We start from the raw sequence: 9,344 nt of genomic DNA on the forward strand, positions 1-9,344 counted from the left end.
ATCCGGCGAAATTTTCGTCCGGATTGGAGGAAGATTTGGCGTGGGGAGGAGTAGTTTCCCAGCCGCGTGCCCAGGCGAAGACGACGGTGCGAGTTTGAAAAACGGAAACTTGATAAACTTCGGCTAAATTCGGGCGAATATAGACTAAATTTAATGATATTTAGACTAAAACGGGCGGAGTTCATACATAGAGGCCGAATTCGACTATATTTCGAATTCGGCTAGGGGAATTCAAATGCTAATTCTAAAACACGGCGCTCTACATGCCCAAACGGCGGTAGAACACCGTGTAGTTGTCGCCGCCGTCGTCGAAGCCGTCGTCCTCGACCTTCGGCACCCTCGGCGGCGCGGCCTGGCGGCTGCTACCCTGGCCGGCGTCTCCCCACCCCGGGGATGGCTTGTACCATTCGTCGTCCGAGGACTCGAGGTCGACGACGCCGGATGGAGGCGTCGCAGGACGGCGGCATCGCGCGGCGTCGGCGGCGGTTGGAGCGGCGCGGGAGGCGCGGGCGGCGAGTCGGCGTGCGGCGGCCAGGTCCAGCAGCCGCCGCTGCTGCTCCTCCTCCTCGCGCTCCCAGTCTTGCCTGGACCACGCAAGGGCGGCGTCCTCGGGGAGGGCGTTGTCGGCGGGCACCAGGTCGTTGAGCGACCTGGCGATCGCCTCCGCCACGGCGGCGTCCTCCGCGCGCTTCGCCTCCTCCTCGGCGAGCCTGTTTGCGGCGGCGGCCGCGGCGTCCTCCTTTTTCGGCGCCTTCCTCTTCCGCCCTGGCTGGGAGGGTTGGTCGCGGATGACGAGGGCGCCGCTGCTGCGCCCTCTGGTCGGCGGCGGAGACGCTGGTTCCTTCTTGACGCGCACCGGCGTCGAAGGCGACGTCGCCTCCTCCCTCTTCACCGGCGCGAAGGATGACCTCGGCGCCGATCCGGAAGACGACGAACTGGCAGCCATGCGCCGTGGCTGCCAGACGTTTCCCCGGCGGCGGCTCGCCGATGCCCTCGATGGAGGGGGCATCGTGAGCACCGGGAAGTTTCCGCGCTCGATGTGCGCGAGGACGTTCGCCAGCATCCTTTCCGGCGCGCTCCACCAACGTCGGCGGCCCGCGGCGTTGTTGCGCGGAGGCGGAGGCGACGGGCCGTCGTAGGAGGCGAGCTCCCGCTCCCACTGCCGCAGGAAGTACGAGTTCCACGCCGTGTAGTTGTCGGGGTGGTGGCGTGGCTCGGCGCGTTCCTCGTCCGTCAAGGTCATCCGCGCCTCCTCGATGTCGACGTCGAGGGCGTGGCCCCGAGGCGGCGGAGGGATTGGTACGCCGCCAGCACTAAGCCGCCACCCGCCGCCGGGAGGCCTCGTGTCCGGCGGGCAGGGGTACCCCGCCTGGTGGAGGAGGTGCCCCTCCCACGCGTGGAGCGACCGGCGGGGGAAGCCGTTGTTGGCTGCGCCGTCGTCGTCGTAGAACGCCATCGGGAGAGTAGAGGAAGAGTGGAGGGAGAGTGGAGCACGGGGTACGCCTCGCGGCGAGCGGACCGGCGTATATAGGCGCGGCTGGTGCGGGTGATTAATGACGCGTGGAATGCGACGCGTCTGCGGCGAGCTGACCGGCGGCAGCCTTTAGTGCGCGCGGAAGACGACGACATTAACTCGCCGCGTGGCCGGCGAATGCAGACCGGCGGCAGGCTTTTACAGCGCGCGGAAGACGATGCGATGAGGACGACGATCGGTTTCTCTCGCCGACAAGTTGGGGCCACCAGACGCGCGGGAAGTTTCCTCGGTGTTTCCCGCGCTTTCCTTTCGTCCGGACTCCCCGAGCGCTCCCCGGGGGGCCGGGGATGGCGTGGGATCGCCGGATGAATTTAGGCCCAAATCCGGACGAAAACGAGGAACCGGGGGCGCGACTGGGCCGAATTACGCCGTCCGGATGGAAAAAACGCTCGCCGGGGGCCTCGTCGGGGAGATGAGTGGAGATGCTCTAAAAATCATTCCATCCCTCTCTCTCTCCTTCCTCTGGTAGGGGAGTAGTGTTGTGTGGGTGTGAGTGTGAGTGCATGTGCATGGTGTGCTTTATTCTCCCAAAGGGGATACAGAACTGGTCTCTGCTGCTGGGGGTGGGCGTGGCCTAGGCCTTCCAGAAAGCAAAGCAACCGCAAAGCAAATGTGCACAGCAAAGCAGCAGGGAGAATCTGATTCCCCTCCCAGAGTAACATGCGCGTACCGATGCAATGCGAGATCGACCGTCGATGCATGCATGGAATTGCAGATCTTGCTGCTTGGACCGTACCATTTCCCATACATTGTGTACCACACTAGCTACTACTACACCTCCCCTCTCTCATGGAATCATGCAAGTCATGGTCATCTCTCTCTCTACATTCTATCGTACGCTTCTTTCACTTTTGGGTACCAGTCTTGTTGCAGCAGCTTGTGCTTTTGGGGCGCACCGTTTGGTCCATCGCTACTATCCATGCTACAAAGAACACTGTAAAATAACTAGTGCATCTCTGCCTTCTACCTTCTCTTTCTCAGTGTTCCCAAACTTCCATGTAACAGATAATCTCCCGGTATATATGCACACATTCTTCCATCCATGACCTATACTATGTAGCTATCTACCTAAATATTTGTGCATGCACACACCACACATGGAGAGTACATGCATGTTAATTAGCATGTATCTCGTGAAGAATTAATATATGGATGCAACTAAACCTAGCTAGTAAAAATTACATACTATGTAGCAACACTGATCGAGCTAGTCGATATATATGTGTGCGAGATATGTCTATATATATATATATATATTCACGCGTCAGTACGTTCTATCACTGTAAAAGATGAAAAGGCAAAAAGATAAAAACTAAAGAACCGACCTTGCTTTTGAATGACCATCTTTGACTAGACCCTTTTTGCTGCTGTGATCAGCATTGCAATGCCGACGCTAGTTAATTGTTTATCTAGCGTAGAGACATTAACATATATCCCCACCGTTTGAAAATAAGTGTTCAGTTTTTTCTACATACGGATGCATGTATAACTAAATTGTGTCTAAATACATCTAAATCTAGACAAAACTAAGACACTTATATATAGAGGGAACCACGGAGATAGCATATACCTGAAGGTCATGAACATAAATCGATCCATCACCAGTATTATTGCATGCTAATTTAGAGGCACACCTATGTGTGACTTTTAAGCATGCATGGCATCTTCACTTCCATTTTATTCTCTTTCTGCTTACACATGTTGATTCTAGCGCCATAGATTAGCTGCTCGGTGATAAAAAACCGAGTAGCATACGATCAAGCAGTTAATTATTGCTAACTCAATTTAACTACTTGCACCATTTGCAAGAAAAAATGCATGCATAGTTTGTGTGCATCAGTGGATGATACAGAAACGGGTGTCTCCACAATTTTGTATCATATAATTATATAAGAACCACCCAGTTTTACATAAGTAGTAGATGAACAATATAACGAGAGAGAATTGACATATAATAGTAGTAGGAGTTTTTAACAACAGTGGTGACATACAACAAGTTCAACCAGAATGCCGCAAAGAAACCTAAAATAAAATAGAGGTACAAGAAACTTAGCTAATGATCATGCTAGCTAAACTAGCTAATTAACACTAATACTTGTCCATGATCATTAAGCAAGCACACAACACCATCCATATCTCCCCCATGAAACACATTGCAAATTAAACAAATGCAAAGCTTTTCTCTATATCGCACAACACCCTCCAAGTCCATACAACTAGCTAGCTAATTATAGATTGATCTGAGGCTCTGAGCTTGCATTTGATTAGCTTAGCTCATTACAAGAGATGGTTACCTGTGGCAGTATTGGAGTAGGAACTTGTGTAGCCAGCAGTGAGGCGGTGATCACCACCACCGTACATACCGATGCTGCCTGATCTTGGGTAGCCTTCTCTCTTCGATGCCATCGTCGCACGGAAGTGATGATCTCCTCCATCTTCTTCACCGCTTCCGCGGCCGCCGCTGTCTAGGCCTAGGTACTGGAACATTCCCGGCATCGCCATTGCCGGTGCTGCAGCTTGCGCCATCGCGTGCTGCTGGTCGGCCAACGCGTGGTAGAACGGGAAGCCTTGCATCTGGTGTACTCTCCACTGCTCCAGCCCAGCCGCCGCGGCAGCGCCGCCTACAGGGTAAAAGCCAGACGCCACGTCCATGGGGTTTGGCTTGCCCATCCCTGAGAAGGTCGAGCCTAGGCTCATGGCATCAAAGTCAGCGAGGCGGAGTAGCGGGGGCAGGAGGCCGGAAAGGTTGCCCCCGCCGCTGTTTAGCATGGCCGGGAGAGCGGGTGCCCCATTGGCCGTGGAAGCTGGAGTGCAAGTGGACGACGTCGTCGTGGTCGACCCACCGGAAGCGGTGACGTTGGCCGCCGGTGCTCCCGCCGCGGCGGCCTGCTTAGGCTTAGCGCGCTTGGCGTGGCGGCGGTACCCACCACCGACGGGGACGTTGCGGAGTGCGCCGCCACGGGTCCAGTAGCGGCGGCAGGCTCGGCAGAAGTGGCGTGGCTGGGTGAGGGAGTAGTTGTTGAAGTAGCAGAACTTGGTGTTGCCGGAATCGCAGCGCGGGCACTTGAGACCCTGCTCCAGCAGCGGCACCCGAGCCAGCCGCGCGCGCTCCGACATAGACATGGGCTTGGCTGGCCCCATCGCCTGCCCACCGCCGTCTCCGCTTTCGGCAAGGGTTCCCTGCTGCATGATTGACGGCTGGAGGAGCTCAAGATTATTACAGCTGCCGTCGCCGGCGGCGCCGCCACAACCACCGCTGGCCGCCGCGACCTGCTGGTGGTGAGCATGCTGCTGAAAATCCAACTATGGATCAGAACAAATAACCGGAATTTACACTAAAACTTGTGCCAAGTATATACCAAGATATGTTAGCGTTTGAATCAGAATATCTATCTGGAGAACTGGTATTATTCTCCTCTTTGCATCAATATTAATACTCGTAGCAACTTTCTCTTCTACTTTCATTTGGGCTTGCGAAAAAGAGAGAGTGAACAAAATCTTGTGAAAATAAAGGGGAATGAAATTACCTGGTTATCATTCCAGCTTGAGGAATCCAGGAAGGAAGGAGGGAAGATCATGGTGGTTGGTGGGTGGTGATGTTATCTGGAGAAAGTGAGCCTTCTGCTAGCTAGGGTTTGGCAAGCTCTTGTATTCTCCTTTCCCTTGTACAGCTCTCTGGTTTGTGGTTTCCTTCGGGTGTGGCTAAAGGTTGTGCTTGATAGGGAGTTGGAGGTAGTGGGGAATGAGAGAGCAGACTAGCTAACTAAGGCTCCTCATGGTCCTCATGGGATTGGAAATAATATATGGAATCACAGAGAAAGAGAAAGAGGAAAAGGAAAAGAGGAGAGCGAGAGATGAGAGAGTGAGACAGGATTAGTGAGAGTGTGAGGTGGGATGAGGGAGAAAAAGAAGGAAAAGTAGGCATGTACCTTCTATGTGGCCCAAGTTTTGTGATGTTGTCTGTGTCGTTGGGGAGGAGGAGGGACACCGTGATGTTTCTTTGTGGTGACACTTGGGTGTAAGGAAACCTCGAGGTATCTGAGCCGCTCGAGTTTGATTCGTTTTCGGATGAATTTGAATACGACATACTTGTGAGTTTAAATGCCGTAGTGCTTGAATGAATAATTTATTTTTCAAGTTATTGAGTTAGAATTTTTGAGATATCAATTTAGCAGAAAATTTTGCCTCTCATTCATGATAAACATGAGGAGAGTGGACCAAGATCTGCGCCAGAGGCTCGACAGAGAGCAGGGAAGAGCATCGTCGGCAACAGCGTCAACGCGACCGTGAGGCGGAGCGTGCGAGCTCCTCGTCCTGGCGTTCCGAGGGGGAACGCTCACGACAAGAATCGCGCGCGCCTCCGCCACCTCCGCCTCCCCCTCGTGGCCGCGACTCCAGGAGGAACGCGGGCAGGAGGCCTCTCCGTCAGCCCCACGGGACCCCAGGGGAGGTCTCTGCTCCTAGCTCGGGGCTGGTCACCGGCCCAGGGGGGGCTGGGGCCCCTAGTCAAGATGCGGCCCACATCACGTGCTACAACTACGGCAAGCAGGGTCACGTCCAGGCCGCCTGCGTCGATGAACCATTCTGTGTCAACTGTAAGAAAGTCGGTCACCTCTCCGCCATGTGCGCGGCAGTCTCCAAGGCGCTGGCCCCTTTCTGGGCAGGATATGGGGGCGGGAGGCCTGGGTTCTGCTGCCTGGAAATTCCTGATGAAGACCTCCAGAAGCCGGTTTCCAACTCCGCTACTGTTATCCTTGGGGGCGGACAAATGTCCGCGGAGCAGGTGGAAGACGAGTTCAAAGATCTAGTGGATGAGAACTGGGATTGGCAGGTGCGCCAAATTGGCCCTTTGGATTTGGCGGCGGTTTTCCCCTCTAAAGAGAGCCTCTGTATTGCTATCCGTGGGGGCGGCCTCACTCTGCCCTGTACTAAGCTCAAGGCCATTGTCACTGTCCCGCAAGGCGACCCTCTCGCTTCTGAAACTCTGGAGGAAGTTTGGGTCAGGCTGCTCGGCGTGCCGCCTCCTTTTCTTCACGCCGATCGCCTTCTCCTTTCTACCCGCGAGGTGGGGCGTCCGATTGGGGTGGACGTAGCTTCGTTGGCTCACCCGGATGCGCCGGTGCGTATGTCCTTTGGCTGCCGCAAAGGGGATCAGCTGCCTGACCACATCACCCTCTTTGTAAACATGCAAGGCTACCGTATTCAAGTTACTCGTGAAGCCCAGTCGGCCCAAGACTCCCCTCCGCACGATCCGCCGAAGTTCCCTCCCGGTGATGGCACTGAGGACAAGGAAGAGGACTACGATGAGACTGATGAGGAGCGCTGGGACGGGCGGCGGGGACGCCACGTTCACAAAGCCTCGCGCGGCTCGTCCTCTGCCCCTGGAGCGCGCGGGGAAGCTCCCCGTAAGTCTGTGCCCCTGGGCTCCTCCCCTGTTTCGCCGACACCATGCCTCCCGCCCAACGCGAAGGATCTCAGCCCCCAAATCCCTGCTTCGGCTCGTAGTCAGTACGGGTCCAACTTGACCCCCACAGGCAACATTTTCCCGCTGGTCGCTCAAATCATCAAATCTGCTCTGCCGTCTACTCCCGCTGCGGGGCGCCAATCCCCGGAGGCTACTATCAGTGTTGATTCCCTCTGTGAGGTCCTTTCTGAAGCTCCTCCGTCGGCTGGCCCAGTCGCGCCCACGCCGGGCAAAGCTCTGCACCTGTCTGAGGCTGAGCGGGAGGAGGTGGGTTGGTCCAGCCCGTCCCTGGGCGCCTCGGACCAGGAGTACCTGCGTAACAGTGATCAAAGGAGCAAGCTGAACCACGATCGCCCCTCCCGGAAGCTCATGTTGGAGGCGGCTGCTGCTACTACCAACTCCTCTCCAGCCCCGGTCCTTGAGCTCCACCAGGCCCCGGCTATCAACAACGCCAACTCCACCGAAGGACAACTCCTCCTCTTGGATGCTCCCATTTCGGCGCTGGGTGCGCCGGTGGCGCGTGCACCTCGCTCCAAGGCCTCCCCAGCGGAGGCTCTGCGCAAGAGTGCTCGCTCCAAAGGAACCTCTGACGGTCCGGTCCTGGAGCGGGCCATTCGTGCCACGGCGGACAAGAACAACCTCGACAAGAGCGTCATCGACACGGCTACTCCCTCTTCGTCCACCCCCGCTCCAGGTAACTCTTCTACTCTAGCTGATTTTGTTGCCTTTCAAGATTCCTCCTTGGAACATCTCCTCAAGGTTGCCAAGGATAGCTGTATCCTGTTCAAATCAACGGAAGGGTCACCGGCCCGAGCGGTAGCTCTTCTCCAGGCTCGTGAACGCGCGCAAGCAGAGCTGTTGGCAGCGAGACGTAGAATCGAAGAAGAAGAGGCCAAGGCTAAGGAATAGGCTGCCCGGAACATTTCGCATCAAGCCTCTACTGGTGGTGGCGCGGTGGCTGGCTCCATGGGGGAGCCACCCGCAGGCGCTGGTGATCCTTCTCAGATGGGTTCTGTGGAGGAGCCAGCCATGGGCTCGGGCAAAGCCAAAAAGCCTTCTGTCGCCAAGAGGCGAGCTGCTCGCAGGCCCACTCCTGTCGGTCATAGACCTGTCACCCGCCAAGCATGGGCTCTGAACAGAGTGTCCCAATGAGAGCCCTTATCTAGAATATTAGAGGGTTCGGCCGTCGGGGGAGGCGAACCCTGCTGAAAGAGTACCTTCGGTTGCACCGCATCGATTTAGTACTCCTGCAAGAAACCATCAAACAGGACTTCACGGACGCCGAGCTTGCTAGCCTGGAGGTGGGGGAGAAATTCTTCTGGTCATGGCTCCCAGCTAACGGTCATTCGGGTGGCATGCTGCTGGGAGTTAGGGACAGTATGTTCGAAGTTGGAAGAATGGACAGGGGTCAATTCTTCCTTAGTTTGGCTGTTCTCCATCGGGTCTCCAACAAGAAGCTGGAGATTATCGGTATCTATGGTCCAGCAGATCACGCTCGCTCTAGAGGGTTCCTGGACGAGATTTGCGGCCAATGTGGCTAGGTGCACCTTACCGATCTTCATGGGAGGCGACTTCAATCTTATCAGAGCGGCCGAAGATAAGAACAATGACAACCTTAACTGGCCTCTGATTGACTTGTTTAACAACACCATCGATGCTTGGGCCCTGAGGGAGATTCCGCGCACGGGAGCACGGTTCACTTGGTCTAATCACCAGCTCAATCCGATCCGGTCCGCGCTAGATCGGGTGTTCGTGTCTGCTGACTTTGAAGCTATCTTCCCGCTGTGTTCCTTGTCCGCTGAGACCAGCCTGGGGTCTGATCATACGCCACTTGTCTTCGACACCGGAGAGGGTTTCCCGGTGCGCTCCAACAGATTTTTCTTTGAAACAAGTTGGTTTGAGCGCCAAGAGTTTGTCCCCTTGGTCCAGCACTCGTGGGCGAGACTTATGACCAAGGTGGGTGGCCGCGACATCATTGATTGGTGGATTTTTATATCCGCGGGCCTAAGACAAGTCCTTAGAGGCTGGAAGCAAAACCTTGGAAGGGACACCAAGGCTGAGAAAGCCGCTCTGCTGACCCAGATCGCCAAGCTTGACGTGCTGGCTGACGCCACAGGTCTGGACGAGGACGCCTGGGCCTCCAGGTACCACTTAGAAGAGCAACTGCTGCAGATCTATCGCATGGAGGAAGAGCACTGGCGGCAACGCGGCAGAGTGAGGTGGGCGCTGCAAGGGGATGCAAACACTGCTTACTTTCACGCTGTCGCCAATGGGAGAAGAAGAAAATGCAATATCTCGATGCTAAGGACTGACAGTGGAGCTATCTCGGACCCCAAGCTGATACAG

General features: G+C 55.8%; 1 protein-coding gene across 2 annotated transcripts; it reads right to left on the bottom strand.

The window, feature by feature from the left end:
* Window positions 1–3,470: 3,470 nt before the first annotated feature.
* Window positions 3,471–5,385, bottom strand: LOC127325997 (dof zinc finger protein DOF3.6). 2 transcript variants are annotated; one of them, XM_051352839.2, is made up of 2 exons: window positions 5,062–5,385; window positions 3,471–4,822 (listed from the first exon to the last, which is right to left on the bottom strand). In XM_051352839.2, the coding sequence occupies exons 1-2, from the start codon at window positions 5,110–5,112 to the stop codon at window positions 3,812–3,814; spliced, it is 1,062 nt and encodes a 353-aa protein (XP_051208799.1). In that variant the 5' UTR covers window positions 5,113–5,385; the 3' UTR covers window positions 3,471–3,811. The 2 variants fall into 2 exon arrangements, with proteins under 2 accessions (XP_051208799.1, XP_051208798.1); XM_051352838.2 differs by having other exon boundaries at window positions 3,471–4,825; window positions 5,062–5,382.
* Between the last annotated feature and the right edge of the window lie 3,959 nt (window positions 5,386–9,344).

Source organism: Lolium perenne, chromosome 1 (assembly GCF_019359855.2).
Source record: "Lolium perenne isolate Kyuss_39 chromosome 1, Kyuss_2.0, whole genome shotgun sequence".
Lineage (NCBI taxonomy): Eukaryota > Viridiplantae > Streptophyta > Magnoliopsida > Poales > Poaceae > Lolium > Lolium perenne.

Bases quoted from the DNA above. Each gene is read 5' to 3' on its own strand.
- LOC127325997 (XM_051352838.2), bottom strand. From the start codon at position 5,112: ATGATCTTCCCTCCTTCCTTCCTGGATTCCTCAAGCTGGAATGATAAC. The intron at 4,826-5,061 runs GTAATTTCATTC...TTGGATTTTCAG, and splicing joins CAAGCTGGAATGATAACCAG to CAGCATGCTCACCACCAGCA.